The 19,167-nt window shown below is 39.0% G+C and overlaps 2 protein-coding genes across 2 annotated transcripts; both read right to left on the bottom strand.

Annotated features, from left to right (window-relative positions):
- Positions 1–8,266: 8,266 nt before the first annotated feature.
- On the bottom strand, positions 8,267–11,635 carry LOC124672705. The gene is made up of 14 exons (XM_047208889.1): positions 11,534–11,635; positions 11,367–11,435; positions 11,097–11,283; positions 10,854–11,002; positions 10,574–10,759; positions 10,357–10,482; positions 10,152–10,285; positions 9,785–9,860; positions 9,412–9,704; positions 9,139–9,325; positions 8,951–9,070; positions 8,622–8,884; positions 8,465–8,540; positions 8,267–8,391 (listed from the first exon to the last, which is right to left on the bottom strand). Exons 1-14 carry the CDS (start codon positions 11,633–11,635, stop codon positions 8,275–8,277), a joined length of 2,085 nt encoding a protein of 694 aa, XP_047064845.1. The 3' UTR covers positions 8,267–8,274.
- A 565-nt stretch (positions 11,636–12,200) lies between these two features.
- Positions 12,201–14,638, bottom strand: LOC124669376. The gene is made up of 3 exons (XM_047206000.1): positions 14,545–14,638; positions 14,335–14,451; positions 12,201–13,115 (listed from the first exon to the last, which is right to left on the bottom strand). Exon 3 carries the CDS (start codon positions 13,113–13,115, stop codon positions 12,306–12,308), a length of 810 nt encoding a protein of 269 aa, XP_047061956.1. The 5' UTR covers positions 14,335–14,451; positions 14,545–14,638; the 3' UTR covers positions 12,201–12,305.
- Between the last annotated feature and the right edge of the window lie 4,529 nt (positions 14,639–19,167).

The following is a 19,167-nucleotide window of genomic DNA, read 5'->3' as shown; positions in this document are numbered from 1 at the left end:
TGCCATGCGCGCATAGCATGAAGAGAAGTCGTATTGGTTTCAAACATTGAAATTTCAAGAACCTCCCAAAAGCTTCATTTTAGAGTGCGTAAAAAATATCCAGGCTTGCCTTTTCATTTTCATGTTTTTAAATTGTTTAAATCTTGGTCAAACCTAGCTAGTATTTGACCAAGATTCAAATGGGCATGAAATTAAAAAAACATAAAAATGAAAAACCAAAGCACATATATAGCCTTCTTATGTCATATAAAATAAGCATTCAACAAGTCGATAAACAAGGTGTAGACATATTCAAAATAGAAAAAGCATGTATCTACCACCCCTAACACTTAACTCTCTCTTATGAAGTCAAGCATGAAGAGAAGTGGTTTTGGGTTTCAAACATTATATTGAGATTTCAAGAACCCCCAAAAGCTTCATTTTAGAATGACTAAGAAGGATCCAGGCTTGCCTTTTCATTTTCATGTGTTTTAAACTTGCTAAAATCTTGGTCAAACCTAGGACTTGACCAAGATTCAAATGGCATTAAACATTCAAAAAAATCAAAAAATGAAAACCAAAGCACATAGCCTTCTTATGTCATATATATATATATATGTATATATATATATATATATATATTAAGCATTCAAGTTGATCGATATGAACAAGGTCTAGACATATTCAAAACAGAAAAAGCATGTATCTACCCCCTAGCCCTTAACTATGTCTTATGAAGTCAAGCATGAAGAGAAGTGGTTTTGGGTTTCAAGCATGGAAATTTCAAAAACTTCCCAAAAGCTTAATTTTAGAGTGAATAAGAAGGATCCAAGCTTACCTTTTCATTTTCTGGATTTATGCTTGTTTAAATCTTGGTCAATCATAGGATTTTACCAACACACATATAGTCTTATTATGTCATATAGTAAGCATTCAAGTTGATAAACAAGCATATGCATGTCTAGACATATTCAAATTAACCCGACAAATCATGTATGTACCCCTAACCCTAAACTCTGTCTTATGAAGTTAACCATGAAGAGAAGTGGTTTGGGTTTCAAACATTGAGATTTCTAAGAACCCCCAAAAGCTTCATTTTAGAATGACTAATAAGGATCCAGGCTTACCTTTTCATTTTATGTTTTAAACTTGTTTAAATCACTGTCAAACCTAGGATTTGACCAAGATTCAAATGGGCATAAAAAATCAAAAAAATCAAAAAAAAAACAAAGCACATAGCCTTTTTATGTTATATAATGAGCATTCAAGTTGATAAACATGGTCTAGACATATTAAAACAAGAAAAATCATGTATCTACCCTGGCCCTAACCCTAAACTCGATCTGTCTTATGAAGTCAAACATGAAGAGAAGTGGTTTTGGGTTTCAAACATGGAAATTTCAAAAACCTCCCAAAAACTTCATCTTAGAGTGACTAAGAAGGTTCCATGCTTACCTTTTCATTTTCATGTTTTAAATTAACTTGTTTAAATCTTGGTCAAACATAGGATTTGACCAATAAGATTCAAATGGGCATAAACATTCAGAAAAAAATTAAAAATAAGAAACCAACGCACATATATTCTTCTTATGTCATATAGTAAGCATTCAAGTTGATAAACAAGCATGTCTAGATATACCCAAACCTGACAAATCATGTATCGATCTACATAGGGTTTAAGGTTTAGGGATCATTGATCGAGTGCACACACACATTATTAGAGGCACCTGCGCCTTTGCGCATAAAGTGCATGCGTATATATATAATTGTGTTTCTTGGCCACCAACGATATATAGATCTAGAGAGAGAGATTGAAATATATTTAGGGTTTAGGGTTTAGGGTCTAGGGTTAGGGTTTAGGCTTTAGTGTTTAGGGTTTAGGGCTTAGGGTGTAGTGTTTAGGGTTCAGGGTCTAGGGTTTAGGTTTTAGTGTTTAGGGTGTTTAGGGTGTACGTTTAGGGTATAATTAGGGATTAGGGATTAGGGTTTTAGGGTTTAAGGTTTAGGGATCATCGATCGAGTGCACACACACATTATTGGAGGCACCCGCGCCTTTGCGCATAAAGTGCATGCGTATATATATAAGTGTGTTTCTTGGCCACCAACGATATATAGATCTAGAGAGAGAGATTGAAATATATATATATATATCCCCAAGAATATGTTCAAATATATATTGAAATATATGCACGAATGATATGCAAGGTATGCCATGCGCGCATAGCATGAAGAGAAGTCGTATTGGTTTCAAACATTGAAATTTCATGAACCTCCCAAAAGCTTCATTTTAGAGTGACTAAAAAAGATCCAGGCTTGCCTTTTCATTTTCATGTTTTTAAATTGTTTAAATCTTAGTCAAACCTAGCTAGTATTTGACCAAGATTCAAATGGGCATAAAATTAAAAAAACATAAAAATGAAAAACCAAAGCACATATATAGCCTTCTTATGTCATATAAAATAAGCATTAATTCAACAAGTTGATAAACAAGGTCTAGACATATTCAAAATAGAAAAAGCATGTATCTACCCCTAACCCTTAATTCTGTCTTATGAAGTCAAGCATGAATAGAAGTGGTTTTGGGTTTCAAACATTATATTGAGATTTCAAGAACCCCCAAAAGCTTCATTTTAGAATGACTAAGAAGGATCCAGGCTTGCCTTTTCATTTTCATGTGTTTTAAACTTGCTAAAATCTTGGTCAAACCTAGGACTTGACCAAGATTCAAATGGCATTAAACATTCAGAAAAAATCAAAAAAAACAAAGCACATAGCCTTTTTATGTCATATATATATATATATATATTAAGCATTCAAGTTGATCGATATGAACAAGGTCTAGACATATTCAAAACAGAAAAAGCATGTACCTACCCCCTAGCCCTTAACTATGTCTTATGAAGTCAAGCATGAAGAGAAGTGATTTTGGGTTTCAAACATGGAAATTTCAAAAACTTCCCAAAAGCTTAATTTTAGAGTGAATAAGAAGGATCCAAGCTTACCTTTTCATTTTCAGGATTTATGCTTGTTTAAATCTTGGTCAAACATAGGATTTGACCAACACACATATAGTCTTATTATGTCATATAGTAAGCATTCAAGTTGATAAACAAGCATGCATGTCTAGACATATTCAAATTAACCCGACAAATCATGTATGTACCCCTAACCCTGAACTCTTTCTTATGAAGTTAACCATGAAGAGAAGTGGTTTTGGGTTTCAAACATTGAGATTTCTAAGAACCCCCCAAAAGCTTCATTTTAGAATGACTAAGAAGGATCCAGGCTTACCTTTTCATTTTATGTTTTAAACTTGTTTAAATCTTGGTCAAACCTAGGATTTGACCAAGATTCAAATGGGCATAAACAATAATTCAGAAAAAACAAAAAAAAAATGAAAAATCAACGCACATATAGTCTTGTAATTTCATATAGTAAGCATTCAAGTTGATAAACAAGCATGTCTAGACATATTCAAACCCGACAAATCATGTATCGATCTACTATACCCCCTAACCCTAAACTCTGTCTTATGAAGTCAACCATATGAAGAGAAGTGGTTTTGGATTTCAAACATTGAGATTTCAAGAACCCGCCAAAAGCTTCATTTTTGAATGACTAAGAAGGATCCATGCTTACCTTTAAACTTGTTTAAATCTTGGTCAAACCTAGGATTTGACCAAGATTCAAATGGGCATAAAAATTCAAAAAAATAAAAAAAATAAAAAAAACCAAAGCACATAGCCTTTTTATGTCATATAATGAGCATTCAAGTTGATAAACATGGTCTACACATATTAAAACAATAAAAATCATGTATCTACCCTCGCCCTAACCCTAAACTCGATCTGTCTTATGAAGTCAAACATGAAGAGAAGTGGTTTTGGGTTTCAAACATTGAAATTTCAAAAACCTCCCAAAAACTTCATCTTAGAGTGACTAAGAAGGTTCCATGCTTACCTTTTCATTTTCATGTTTTAAATTAACTTGTTTAAATCTTGGTCAAACATAGGATTTGACCAATAAGATTCAAATGGGCATAAACATTCAGAAAAAAATTAAAAATAAGAAACCAACGCACATATATTCTTCTTATGTCATATAGTAAGCATTCAAGTTGATAAACAAGCATGTCTAGACATACTCAAACCCGACAAATCATGTATCGATCTACCCCCTAACCCTAAACTCTGTCTTATGAAGTCAACCATATGAAGAGAAGTGGTTTTGGGTTTCAAACATTGAGATTTCAAGAACCCCCAAAAGCTTCATTTTTGAATGACTAAGAAGGATCCATGCTTACCTTTTGATTTTCATGTTTTAAACTTGTTTAAATCTTGGTCAAACCTAGGATTTGACCAAGATTCAAATGGGCATAAAAAATCAAAAAAACAAAAAAAAACAAAGCACATAGCCTTTTTATGTCATATAATGAGCATTCAAGTTGATAAACATGGTCTAGACATATTAAAACAAGAAAAATCATGTATCTACCCTGGCCCTAACCCTAAACTCGATTTGTCTTATGAATTCAAACATGAAGAGAAGTGGTTTTGGGTTTCAAACATGGAAATTTCAAAAACCTCCCAAAAACTTCATCTTAGAGTGACTAAGAAGGTTCCATGCTTACCTTTTCATTTTCATGTTTGAAATTAACTTGTTTAAATCTTGGTCAAACATAGGATTTGACCAAGATTCAAATGGGCATAAACATTCAGAAAAAATTAAAAATAAGAAACCAACGCACATATAGTCTTCTTATGTCATATAGTAAGCATTCAAGTTGATAAACAAGCATGTCTAGACATATTCAAACCCGACAAATCATGTATCTACCCCCTAACCCTAAACTAGATTGGTCATCTTAGAGTGACTAAAAAGGATCCAAGCTTACCTTTTCATTTTCATGTTTATGCTTGTTTAAATCTTGGTCAAACATAGGATTTGACCAAGATTCAAATGGGCATAAACATTCAGAAAAAATTAAAAAACCAACGCACATTAGTAGCCCAAAATCGAACCATTCAAGTGGATATTTTTGAACTTGATCTGTAGTAGTGGGCAAAACCCTAGATTAACCTATATTTAATCATAGATTCGTAGGTCGATTTTTCTACTTTTTTATTATTACTATGCAGCACATGTGTGTTTGCCCGTCGCGTGAAACTCGGAGGAAGAGGGATCACTCGGAAGAAGAGAAGAAGGGAGTGCATTATGGTGTCTCCCCTTTTTCGGGTGATGATGTTGACTGTTGTGCAGGTTTTGTCAGTGAGCAGGAGGTGCGAGCGAGCGAGCGAGTCGAAGCGAGGCCGAGAATGAGAGAGATTTTTTTTTGTGAGAGGGACAACCGAAGGATCCTGAAGGACCCACAGACTTCCAATACGCATCCTGATGCGTCTTCTCTTGACAAAGAAGATGGCTGGGAGTTTGCGTACCTACTGCACGTGACTTGTGCTCACTGAAGTGTGGGATCTCACGCATGGGCACCACACGTAAGTGACAGACCCGTTTGGTGTAAAAACTCGGTTGATTATTATAGTGCATTAGAACAAAGTTTCCTATGGATTCAAGGGTAGGAAATCCAAGTTAACTCATTTACATGACATTAATTTTTCCATGAAGCAAAGTTAACACATCTATCAATTGGTACATTTTGGAGTGACTAAGAAGGATCCATGCTTACTTATTCGTTTTCACGTGTTAAACTTATTTAAATCTTGCTCAAACCTAGGATTTCACCAAGATTCAAATGGGCATGAAAATGAAAAAATGAAATACCAATGCACATAGTCTTCTTATGTCATATAGTAAGCATTCAAGATGATAAAAAAGGTCTAGACATATTCAAACCAGGCAAATCATGTATCTACTCCCTAACCCTAAACTTTGTCTTAATTATGAAGTAAGGCATGAAGAGAAGTGGTTTTGGGTTTCAAACATGGTAATTTCAAAAACTTCCCAAAAGCTTCATTTTAATTAGACTGATTGGTCAATTAAGAAGGATCCATGATTAATTACCTTTTCATTGTCATGTTTAAACTTATTGAAATCTTGGTCAAACCTAGGATTTGACCAAGATTCAAATGGGCATGAAAATTTAGAAAAAAATCGAAAGAATGAAAAACCAAAGCACATAGCCTTCTCATGTCATATAGTAATTATTCAAATTGATAAACATGGTCTAGACATATTCAAACCAGAAAAATCATGTATCTACCCCTAACCCTAAACTCTGTCTTATGAAGTCAAGCATGAACATAAGTGGTTTTGGGTTTCAAACATGGTAATTTCAAGAACCTCCCAAAAGCTTCATTTTAGAGTTTCTAAGAGAAGGATCCAGACTTACCTTTTCATTTTTCACATGTTAAACTTGTTTAAATCTTGCTCAAACCTAGGATTTACCAAGATTCAAATGGGCATAGAAATCAAAAAATGAAATACCAATGCACATAGTCCTCTTATGTCATATAGTAAGCATTCAAGTTGATAAACAAGGTCTAGACATATTCAAACCAGACAAATCATGTATCTACCCCCTATCGACCCTAAACTCTGTCTTATGGAGTCAAGCATGAAGATAAGTGGTTTTGGGTTTCAAACATGGGAATTTCAAAAACCTTCCAAAAACTTCATTTAGGGTGACTAAGAAGGATACATGCTTCCCCTTTCATTTTTCATGTTCTATACTTGTTTAAATCTTGGTCAAACCTAGGATTTGACCAAGATTCAAATGTGCATCAAAATTCCAAAAAAATCAGAAAAATGAAAAACCAAAGCACATAGTTTTCTTATGTCATATAGTAAGCATTCAAGTTGATAAACAAGGTATGGACATATTCAAACCAGGCAAATCATGTATCTACCCCCTATCGACCCTAAACTTCGTCTTATGAAGTCAAGCATGAAGAGAAGTGGTTTTTGGTTTCAAACATGGAAATTTCAAAAACCTCCCAAAAGCTTCATTTTAGAGTGACTAAGAAGGATCCATGCTTACCTTTTCATTTTCATGTTTTAAACTTGTTTAAATCTTGCTCAAACCTAGGATTTGACCAATATTCAAATGGGCATAAAATATAAAATAAAACAAAGCACATAGTCTTCTCATGTCATATATATAGTAAGCATTCAAGTTGATAAACAAGCATGTCTAGACATATTAAAACCCGACAAATCATGTATCGATCTACTATACCCCCTAACCCTAAACTCTGTCTTATGAAGTCAACCATATGAAGAGAAGTGGTTTTGGATTTCAAACATTGAGATTTCAAGAACCCGCCAAAAGCTTCATTTTTGAATGACTAAGAAGGATCCATGCTTACCTTTAAACTTGTTTAAATCTTGGTCAAACCTAGGATTTGACCAAGATTCAAATGGGCATAAAAATTCAAAAAAATCAAAAAAAAAACCAAAGCACATAGCCTTTTTATGTCATATAATGAGCATTCAAGTTGATAAACATGGTCTACACATATTAAAACAAGAAAAATCATGTATCTACCCTCGCCCTAACCCTAAACTCGATCTGTCTTATGAAGTCAAACATGAAGAGAAGTGGTTTTGGGTTTCAAACATTGAAATTTCAAAAACCTCCCAAAAACTTCATCTTAGAGTGACTAAGAAGGTTCCATGCTTACCCTTTCATTTTCATGTTTTAAATTAACTTGTTTAAATTTTGGTCAAACATAGGATTTGACCAATAAGATTCAAATGGGCATAAACATTCAGAAAAAAAAAAGAAACCAACGCACATATATTCTTCTTATGTCATATAGTAAGCATTCAAGTTGATAAACAAGCATGTCTAGACATACTCAAACCCGACAAATCATGTATCGATCTACCCCCTAACCCTAAACTCTGTCTTATGAAGTCAACCATATGAAGAGAAGTGGTTTTGGGTTTCAAACATTGAGATTTCAAGAACCCCCAAAAGCTTCATTTTTGAATGACTAAGAAGGATCCATGCTTACCTTTTGATTTTCATGTTTTAAACTTGTTTAAATCTTGGTAAAACCAAGGATTTGACCAAGATTCAAATGGGCATAAAAAATCAAAAAAACAAAAAAAAAACAAAGCACATAGCCTTTTTATGTCATACTAGTTGAATGCCCGTGCGTTGCCACGGATTTTTTACAATAACTCAATATAATACATACATAAAAATTGTGTATAAAACTACATCCACGAGATATTCTAAGAACCTTGTTTGAAGTATATTTCAAGAACAGACGTAACTGACAGCATTTGAATAAGATAATAAGCACTTGACTAATTTTTTCGATCAACTAATATCTACTCCTTGATGCTTCTCAAATATTGGTGTACAATGGCAGGGATATTTTCTTCTGCTTCATTTTCATGACACTTGAGAACATGTATCAAAAAGTTCTTCCGCAACTCGTAACCATCCTGCATAACAATACTTGTTATTAACATTTCACGTGCAAACAATAAAAATGTGCAAAGTATAATAAATACCCACCGTGCATATTGGATGAACCAATTCTTTACCATTCCATGAGAGCATAATGTAAAACACGAAATAACCCGACGCATTACTGTGGACAAATGCATCATCATTATTTGAATAGTAAAAAAACAGAGTAATACATTTGAGTTTATATTTTAGAGATATTCACCTGTCTGGATTTTCTGGAATACCAACTGGTGATGTACGTGGCCAGGAAAATATATCGGCATCCCAACCAGGTTGTGCTAATGAGAGTGCGTCGCTTAGGTAGATTGCAATTCTTTGTAACTTCAATTGCAAGTTGTGAGATCGAACCATTTTACTCTCTAGAGATGGAAACACCGAAAGAGGATCCAAAATAGATACAGAAGATGCTTGCTTATCAATGGAGAACAAGTTAAAGTGTCCCCTGGATGCATAAGGAAGCAAAACCTTCAAAGAGACAACCATTAGAAACACATAAGAGATGACAACATTGGACAAGTGAATTATCTTTACCAATTTGCGTGAAGAGATTTTGTAGGGTGTCCCAGGCCAACTATCAAACAATGTTGCCAGTGATTGAATATTTGGCTTTACTCGCCACTTGTGACCTCGGGTGGAATCGACCATCGCCGTCTGAGCATTTTCTAATGTACTTAGAAACATAGTGATAACAATGAAATCATGAGATTATTGTAACTTACACAAAAACGTAGATCCATGTAGTGCACATCAGTTTCTACCATCTGCAGGATCTCATCGCATGCCACTATGCGTACTCCCAAGTTGAAACAATCATTGTCCATGGGCCTGTCCACTCTGAGTATTTCCTGGATTTTCTTAAGATTCAAGCCTATAGGATAAGGTTTGGAACTCCGAACCCATTCCTGCCTGTGTGAAATGTTAAGAATCATGAAATCAGAATGATGCATATTATCACAAGTCATATTTATAACATGTTGAATCGACATGCTTACTCCAAAAGTTTGGCGTCTTGAATTGACATGATGTATTTGCAAAGCTCGTGAACTAACATGCGTGGATCCGTGGGCATCATGTGAACCAGAATAGGACGCTTTTCTTTGACTCTATCATCTTCGGCTACATCGGATGAGTATGGTCGCTTTGGATTCGGCAGCACCACAATATCAGAATCAGATCCATTTTCTTCTTTGTCAGATTGTGCGTATATCGGGCTACCTTTTATCTTATTCAGTTCTGAATCATACAATATGGCGGCTAATTTTGGTCGGAATTCATTCATATCTTCCTACATAATAAGCCAAATTTGGTAAGGTAATAATTTAAGATGCAAGCTACTAAGGATGTGATCGTGATAGAGAAAAGAACCTGTATGACATGGTCAGTCAGCATATCGCCCGTCCAATATTCCATAAAATTTATCATGAACAACCCACATGATGCACTACAAGGGATTACCGAATGTTGTGTTAATATTTAATTTAGGCCCCTCAACATAAAGGAACTATGTGGACATGTAATAAGGTTCATCCTAACTATATGTATGCATCGACTTATGTAAATGTTCAAGCGGTTTGTTGGATATTAAATACATTACAGTTTTAAGCAAGATATATTTAGAGGTTCATCCTAGCAATCTGTATGCATCGACTTATGTAATTGTTCAAATATACTTAGAAACATTTGTATGCATCGACTTACGTACAAATAAAGTTTTAATGGTTTTTCGGCATACCCATCAGTCTGCATAGGCTCTGGAAACTGTTCTATAACTGGCCATTTTGTAACATTGAGATCACGCCACTTTTCACCTATGTTAAAGTCCTTTTTTTGGGATGCGATCTTCAGATGCTTCTCAAGTCCTCTCAACTGTAATATAGTAAAGACTGAGAAAGACATAATGCAATGTCAAGAGGAAGACATGAGTATTAAGTACTTACTGTAAGAGTGACGTCATTCCGTTTTACAACAGCACCAAGTGAGTCTAGCACTTGAATCACACGTTTTTTCGCGTTGACAACTATTACATACCAATGAGAGGCAGTAACGTTGATCGGAAGGAAGACCTGAAGTGAAAATCATGTAAGATGTAGTCCGAGCAACATTTAGGTAATAAAAAAACTAAATAAGGTCTGCATACAGTAACCTAAGTTTTACCATGTCATTCTTCAAATACTTATCCATCCGTTCCACAATGCGGCGATGATCTGATGGGTCTATCTCACATTCTCCATGTCTCTTTAGCCGGCTGGATACGAACGTGCTTTCTAGGTGCACCCTTCCACCGGCTCTATCCCGGAGATGACCACGGTCACTTATACAATATATGTAAGCATTTATGACCTATAATTTTGTGCATAGAATATGTTTAGAATTATATACATAGTATTTATTAGTATTTATTTAAGTAGGACAGTCTTCATGCAGTTTGACTTACACCATCGTGCAAGAACATGCCATCTTGCGTAAGGCATCCTAAGTCATTGTTTGATAACAACGCATCACCGATGTCCACAAACTTGGTATTTTTTGGTGCAGACATGATTAACTTGACAACATCTATATCTTCGGAAGTGCAGACATAATCTGACATATAATATGGTAGTGTGCCACAAAATAGTTAGGTCAGAAAATAATGCAGCACAACAAAGAGAGTAATAATCGCAAATGAAGTACAAACCTTGTGGGATAACCATTTTGTTTGCTTTCTTGGGTTTGTTATGTTGTAAATTGGTCTTCCGCCTCTTTTCGTCCTTTAGTGGTGTAACATCCGACAAATTTTCAGTGTGTTCCAACATCGCCTCAGGGCATACGTCCATGGGTAGTCTCATAACATCGACAGAATCCATATGTTTTCTGCTGGCGATCTGCAGAAGTGGAACAATATCGAGATAAAATTTAAATATGGCCATATTCAACATGCATAGAGAATACATCTGTTTGTATGAACCTCATTTGGTTCTGTAGAGTCAGCAGGTCGTTTCGAAGCATCGACGGAATCCATGTGGGTTCCCATGATCTAAAACAGTGAGACATAATATAATTGAAATATAATTAGTACATGGGAATGTGCAACATGCATAGGAACCCAAAAGAAAACAATTAAATGAGGTGCACCTCCATTGGTTGTGCAGAACTCGATGAAACTTCAGTCCGTCCCAACATCCTGGCATCGAGGCCTTCATCTGTTGATTTATGTGGATCTTCAACAGAATTCATCGGGTTTTCGCTTTTGATCTGCAAAAGTGAAACATATGTGCTGAGGATATGCTATTGTCTGGACAAGAACAAGTCCTATTACAATAAAAGCTACCAATGGAAAAAAAAAACATACACCTCAAGCTACACCAATATACACATTTATGATAAAAATAAAATAACACTAAACAAACTTTGTGCCTGAAGTTTTCGCTTGTTAGAAGTTGCTCATGAGCTCGGTGTGGCGATCGGTTGCCAAGTCGCAACCCTGACATTTAGTTATATCGGGTTGCCGATGGGAACTACACGCGCACTGTACAAGAGCTGATGCCCCTAGTTTGTGCACTCGAACGGAGGCTATCCAGGGTGGTAGACCGACATATGTCAATGCTGCAATCATGCTGGGTGTGGGAAAGTTTTAATTAAATAGATTTAAATAATGTAAACACTCCTTTTTAAAATAAAAGTAAACAGTAGGAGGCTCTCCTTGTGTAATCTCTCAAAAAACGTTATGCTTGAAAAGCAACAGTAGCTAGAATAAATAATAACATTAATTGGCATCACTTCAAATGCACATATATTAAATCTGTTTGGAACTCTTACATTTTAACATTACAAAATGGTCCTAAGAAGTAAGGTTCAACTTGTATAACAAATTCACTAAGACGCAAATGGTGGTCGATCAATCTAATCACTTTTTGAGGAGAGCATGGTAGGTCCTGGTGCTTATGGTCCTACGTTGATGGGGTGGAGTGTTCCCCGTGGGAGTATCCTCCTCCTCAGAGACGATCTCTAACTCCTCTCCATTTGGCATAAAAGCAATGCGCTCCTCTGGATCTTCTTCTTCATTCTGCATATCCTGGTCATGTGGGACTGCTGGGGTCTCCTTAGGCATCATTGCATTCTTCAGTTCAGTGATCTCAGTATCTCTCGCAATCAGCTTGTCATCCATATCACAGAGCTCCATGGTCAACTCTGTATTTCCCCGCTTCAGCTTCTCTATGGTAACCCTCAAATTCTCATTCTTTCTCATTTCAGCCGTAAGGTTTTCCTCTAAGTTGACGATGTGGCACTCCAAGTCCTCCATCTGGATAACCCTGTAATCCATACCTACACGATCTCCAGCAGTCCTGTTGGCTGTCCCATCCTCAAAGCGCCTCCCAAAGGCATAAAAAGAAGAACCCTGAGACATCTCATGTTGGTAAGTCTGCACAGTGCGGGCCAGTGCCTCCTGCATGGCCATCTCTACGCCAATCTCCCAATTGGGGCTCATCTTGTAGAAGACTATATCTTGTGTCTCTGTCCTGACAAGTCGGCCCCTCACATTTCCCTCTATGATCCAACGATGATCTCCAGGTGCGGTGGGTGGTAGTTGCTTTCCCCTGAACTCAGGTGGTGGAAGTCCAAGTGAAGTCGTCAGGGTCGCCAGCTGGTCACCAAAAAGGTCGTCATCACCTTCCTCGGGGGTTGCCATCATAGTGAACTCTCCACAGTCTCCCATCTATATTTTGAAAGCGATAAGAGTGTGAGATTTTGAAAAGGACAAGTTACGAGAAAATTGGATAAAAATGCAGTTGAAAATGGTATGTGGATTGGCTACTACTTCGCCCCCTATCCTGCTTATAGGCTACAGATATACGTCGTATAACGTATCGATAACCAAAACCTGGAATAAAACGCAGTATACGTACATATGCATAAGAAGCACCCAGAAACAGATTTATATTAAACATTTAAAAAATCATCTTCAATTCAGTGCACTGATAACCGCTCTATAGCAAGCACAAAATGATCTCATATCTTCAGACATAACCGAAGCAGGCGTGCTTTTATCATTCATAGCAACCAGCTAATATCTCTACCAAACAAGAGTCTGTCTCACCTAGATGCATCTGTAAACACTACTATTTAACCAAGTCATGGCTGTGAGGAACGTTAACGAAATATACTTATCCAAACCATTCAGTGAAAAGCCCAACAGCAATCATCTTGTAGTCCTAAATTCAGAACACCTATTGTTGTATTTTCCATCATATCCCATGTCACAATGTCAATACACAAATAAGTAGCAGGATGAGTGTTGTTGGTTCGACAGTATCAGCGCGCTATACTGATGACAAAAGCACTCAGATACTAAACTTAATGTATATATTAGAAATGATCAAAACAAAACACCACTTCATGCTACACTGAACAGAGGGGCAAACACATGTGTTGGATGTTGCTTTGAGCTGCCGGGGCAAACTGTAATCTACAACTGTGATGGCTGAGTATTAGTTTTTTTTTTGGATAAGCCTAGAAGCTGAGAAGTGGCAAAGTGCATATAAGGAACTATATGGTTTGTTTTAGCATATCAGATTGAAGTAATGAACCACAAAAGAACAAATGATATTTTTATTCGGCGATGAAGAAAGCAATAAATCTTGACTATGCTATTAGCATATCAGTTTGAGGTATCACTTTCAAATGAATCTCTTCAATGGAGTGGTTTGCCAATACGCACCAAAACTAAGTGCATCACTCAATTGTTGGCATACCAGGTGTACCACAACCTCTAATTTCGAATTGACCTTGTGGACTCTAATTTGAGCATTTAGGCTTCTCTGTCAGACATGTTTGTGTATAGTTTAAAGAATAATCTAGGAGATGATTTGATATGTCTTTCCATGCTTCCAACAGCAAAAGACTTGAGGCCTACTGAATAGACAGATGTTTATTACCTCCTTGAGCAGCAGAAGGAAGCGGATTCGAGCAGCACGCTGCGGAAGCAGACTCCTTCGTGTATGGTGTAGTCGACTCTGTGCGATGGTACACTGCCCTGGAATCACCGCCTCCACCTGCACTCATAAATATAAGTCATACTCAAAGAGCAAGCAGCAGCAGTGCGTTGGGGGAGATGCACGGAGACGATGTGGAGGAGTGAAGCAGACCAACACTTCGTCAGCCAAAGATGGGGCGTAAGGAGGATGAAGACGTTCTGTGCACGCCCTCCTGTCTTGCTGGTGGGGGACGGCGCGGCAGCGGGGCCACTGCCGGCGGCGTCGTGCCGGTTCTGCGCTCGGAGGTATCCCGGCGGCGGCAGCTGGTCGGTCGCCGGATTCGAGAGCGCTGACGGAGAGGCCAGAGGAGAAAGGGTGGGGAGGGCTTTGAGGATACTGTACTGGTCGAGGTGGTAATCATCACGACCTCCACGATTTGCAGTTGCCGCGCATGGAGCTGAGGGGCGGTTGCCATGGATTGACCCGCACGGGTTTTCGGCGGCGGTTGTGATGCGTCACAGGAGGTTTCGGTCTCGCGGAGGGGATCAAAGTTGATTGCCGGGGAGAAGAGAGAGAGGCAGATGCCAGAGAAAAAAACTATCCCAAAGCCTAGTACTCGACCCAAATGCCTGGAAAAGTAAGAAGTTTTACCAGGTTAGTTTATTGGTGTTGGGATGACAATTATGCATCTCTTTTGAAAACACGGTTTAGAACAGAGATCAAATGCTATCTGATAGTTCTACTGTGAAAATTATAGGGCAGTTAGAGCATCTCCACCGGCGCCCCCAATAACGTTTTGGGGGCCGGCAGCGAACATGGCCTCACGAGGGTGACGACTGGCCACGCGGCGTCCACCTACCTTACCCACGCGTTTTCAATGCGCGTTCGCCGCCTCCCTTAAAACCCCACCGGCGTGCACTTCTCTCTTTTCCCCGTCTTCCAACCCTAGCCGCCACCGTCCAACCGCCGCGCAAACCTCCCACGCACCCATTGACGATGGCGCCAAAGGAGGAGAAGGCCGACGAGGACGACAGTTGGTCCTTCGGGGCATCCATCGACGACGGCGACGACCTGGACTTCAGCGCCTTCGACTCCCGGCGCCGCTAGATGTTTTTTTAGTTTTTAGTTTAAATTCATGTTAAATTTGTACAAATTTCGTTCAAATTTCGTATGAATATCATTTTAAAAATATGATTTTAACTTTCAAAATCTATCGGGGCCGCCGGTTTGGAGGCGCCGGTGTGGGAGCAGCATCCCCAAATAGAGGATGCTCTGCCGGCGTCTCCCATACGGCAGCATGCCGACGCCTATTTAGGGGCCGCCGGTGGCTCCTCGAGTTCAATTAGGTATTCTGCAGTTCCCGCTTCAGCTTTGGTGGAATAGTCGGCCGAAGCTCCATTCTCCATATCCTTAGGAGCATCTGAAATATGCATAGTTACGAATTAGAGTCTAGAACTACAAGTTATTTACAGTGCCAGTAGTTCATAGAATCATTGCCCCAAGGAGGCAATGCCGCAGTGCCATGGCATCAGGTGTTGCTGTTGTGGTGTAGTGCGACGGAGTTGCTGTGGTTCACGGGGTTGGGTCGGTTGACTGAAGAGCTAGTGGTGAGCTGTGTCCACAAACTGAAATTGATCAGTATTGGCACCAGGTGAATCATGTTTTCAATGGCATCAGTCGTATCACGTGGTTGCATCAATTTGTCAGTGGCATCACTTGGATGCATCAGTTATTCAATATATCTTACCTAAAAATTACTTTTGAAACATGTGGTCGCATGCCACTGACAAATTAATACAGTTGCTTTTGAAACATGTGGTAAACTTCGCATACATTTTGAAACAGAGGAAACATTTTAATGTAGCTAATCAACAACGAATTTCTGTATCACCTTCTCACAAGATGAGAACCAGAAAAGCACATCATAAATCTTAACATCATCAGCAGCGATGCTAAAACCGAGTCCATTGACAGTTGAAGGTTTCTCAGCAGCATCCATTACACTTCATCATCAGTACTTGCAGACATTCAGGAATCTTTGAACCACCTCCAGATTCAGTTATTTGTATATCTCCACAAGTAGACACAATCTTGTAAGATCTCCGAAAAAAATAGACTGCAATATTTTTTGAAAACGAGAGGCCAGTACAAGCTTGTTGTGAGCTTCTTCAAATGTCTTGCAGAACAGTTGTGGGTTTCTTGCTCCAACCTGAGACAGTGAATCATGTTGATGTTTAGTATGCAATCAGTTATCAAGCACCAGAGTAACATAGTCAATCAGTTGTAACCCCATGTATGTTTATCTATTCCATCTACTGCCGCAAAACTACAATTGTAATTATATTCAGTACTCTGCAGCAACGACCCATTCTTTGGTAATCTTTTGAGCTCATAAACTTGACTAAATAATTGTGACAAGATTATACAAAAAAAAATTCTGCAGGGCGTAAGAAATAAATTAATCTGCAAAAAAACACAATATATTAAAACTATTTTGTTTACATATTCAAACTTGCAATTGGCTTTCAACTATTGTCTATAGATTCATTCTTGTGTCAAGTTGTTAGCTAGTCTTCAACTTCTAGAGATCAGGTGCTAGATGTATTTTAGAAGCACCTTAATTCTTACAGCACATATCACATGTTATATTACTATCTAATTTTAATTTGAGATGTCCAGGCAGAGGTATGAGGTCCAAGGATGAGTACTCTGTGCAAAATGGCATGGTTAAAAACAAGTTAAATAAAATAAAATAATATAAGAATCCAAGTGAGCATATCTGCAGATATATGAATATGGGAATATCACGGACACACTCAAGAATGATAGTAACTTCTCTAAAAGAAATGATAGTAACTTATGATAGAAAATCAACTTATACGAAGCTCGGATCAGGTACCATATATATATAACCCTCATATTGCAATCATCTGATACCAAGCAGGAGTCAGTGGTACAATTCTTACCTTTACAGAAGTGGTATATAAGGATCAACAGGGAAGCTGCTAAGATTTTTCCCAGTGACATCAAACAGTAAGGACTTCTTTGTACACTATGTTCTTTGTGGTCGTAACTAAGGACTCGGATCTTTTCCGCTTCTTTGAATTCTTGTTTTGGTTCTTTTCCTGGTCCTTGACAGCGAGAATCTTAATGTTGCTTTTTGCGGTGGCTCTGGACAACGCAACATAGAGCTGACCATGGGAGAATACCGCCTCCGGTAGGTACACGCCGACAACTGGGATGGTCTGTCCTTGTGCCTTGTTGATTGTCATGGCAAAGCTGAGCCTGATTGGGAATTGCTTCCTCTTGAATCTGAATGGGAACATTTCGTCATCAGAGGGGCAGAGAGGTATTCGTGGAAGAAACACCCTATCTCCAGCGTGTTGTCCCATCACGATTTCCGCGTCGATGGCGTTCTTCTGGAACCCACGGACAACAAGCCTTGTGCCATTACACAGCCCATTAGCTGGGTCGATGTTCCTCAGCAGTATAATGGGACAGTTTATCTTCAGTTTAAGTGCATGCGGGGGAAGCCCATTAGGAGTCAAGCCATTCAGGAACTCGAGAGAGTAGTAGCCATGAGGATCATCTTCGGCACTATCAAAGCTATAGTAGATCTTCTCCTCGCCCTGGAACCGCTCTATCATACGCATGTTTATCACATCGACGTTGTCATTCTTGGTGGAGAGGATTGCTCGAGCCGTCATGTATCCTGGATTGGCCATGTTGTGGTCAAGGGCAGGAAACACATGGTCGATAAGCTTCTCTATATCAGCAGCCTCGCCAGTCGAAGGCACACAAATATCTTCTGGGAGGCGAATGTTGCCTTCCTCATCAGTTTTCTCGGTGCCATTGCCTACCCTCAACAAGTAGTCTGCAAACCATCGGTCATTATGCGCCCTCATGTTGGTGGTGAGCCTTAGCAGACGCATGCTACTCCAAAGGTACGAACTCTGCAGGGTCGAGTCGACTATCTGACCACGTGACCCTTTCCTGACTACCGGCAACACCTGCCTAAAGTCCCCACCAAAGACGACGGTCTTCCCCCCGAAAGGTCGGTCCCGTCGGCCCATGATGTCGCGCATGCTGTTGTCTAGTGCCTCAATCGCTTGCCGCTTTGTCATCGTGGCCTCATCCCATAGGATGAGTGAAGCCATCCTCAGGAGCTTGGCTGTTCCACTCTGCTTGGTGAAGTGGCACGAAGTCCCTTCTTCGATGTTCAGTGGGATCTTGAACCTTGAGTGGGCAGTCCTGCCTCCAGGCATGATGGAAGCGGCAACACCCGATGTCGCCGTGGCCACAGCAATCTTTCTCTCCAGTCGTACCCTAGCCAACAATGCTCTGTACAAGAAGGTCTTCCCGGTGCCTCCCGGACCATCGACAAAGAATATACCCCCTTCACCTCCGTCAGCTGCCGCTAATATCTCTTCATAAGCAATCCTCTGCTCAGGGTTTAGGGAGGACTCCAGGGATTTGTCTTCCTCAGCAACCTCGATAGTTGTTTCCTCCATAACCTCCCTGGCTTGGCCATCTGTGTTGTCATAAGTCTCATTGATGTCTGGAAGAGGGAATGATTTTATGTCCTTACCCATGGACTCCAGCATGCCCCTGATATCAAGCAACACCTCCTGCTCCACCGCGATTGGGCACGTGAGACGTCGCCTGAAGTCATCAGACATCGCCTCCACATGTCTATCCCAAAGACCGCGCACGTCACCTGGCTCGCAAAATACCAATATCGTTGCAAAGAGCCTCCTCAGCGAGACTGGCATGGCCCACTGCTCTGACTCAGTA

This window comes from Lolium rigidum, chromosome 7, assembly GCF_022539505.1.
Source record: "Lolium rigidum isolate FL_2022 chromosome 7, APGP_CSIRO_Lrig_0.1, whole genome shotgun sequence".
Classification (NCBI taxonomy): Eukaryota; Viridiplantae; Streptophyta; class Magnoliopsida; order Poales; family Poaceae; genus Lolium; species Lolium rigidum.
This window is presented reverse-complemented; position numbering and strand designations above follow the sequence as displayed.

Coding starts and splice junctions, on each gene's coding strand:
- LOC124672705 (XM_047208889.1), bottom strand. CDS start 11,635: ATGAATTCTGTTGAAGATCCACATAAATCAACAGATGAAGGCCTCGAT. Junction 11,436..11,533: donor GTTCTGCACAACCAATGGAG/GTGCACCTCATT, acceptor TCACTGTTTTAG/ATCATGGGAACCCACATGGA. Junction 10,286..10,356: donor GGAATGACGTCACTCTTACA/GTAAGTACTTAA, acceptor ACTATATTACAG/TTGAGAGGACTTGAGAAGCA.
- LOC124669376 (XM_047206000.1), bottom strand. CDS start 13,115: ATGGGAGACTGTGGAGAGTTCACTATGATGGCAACCCCCGAGGAAGGT.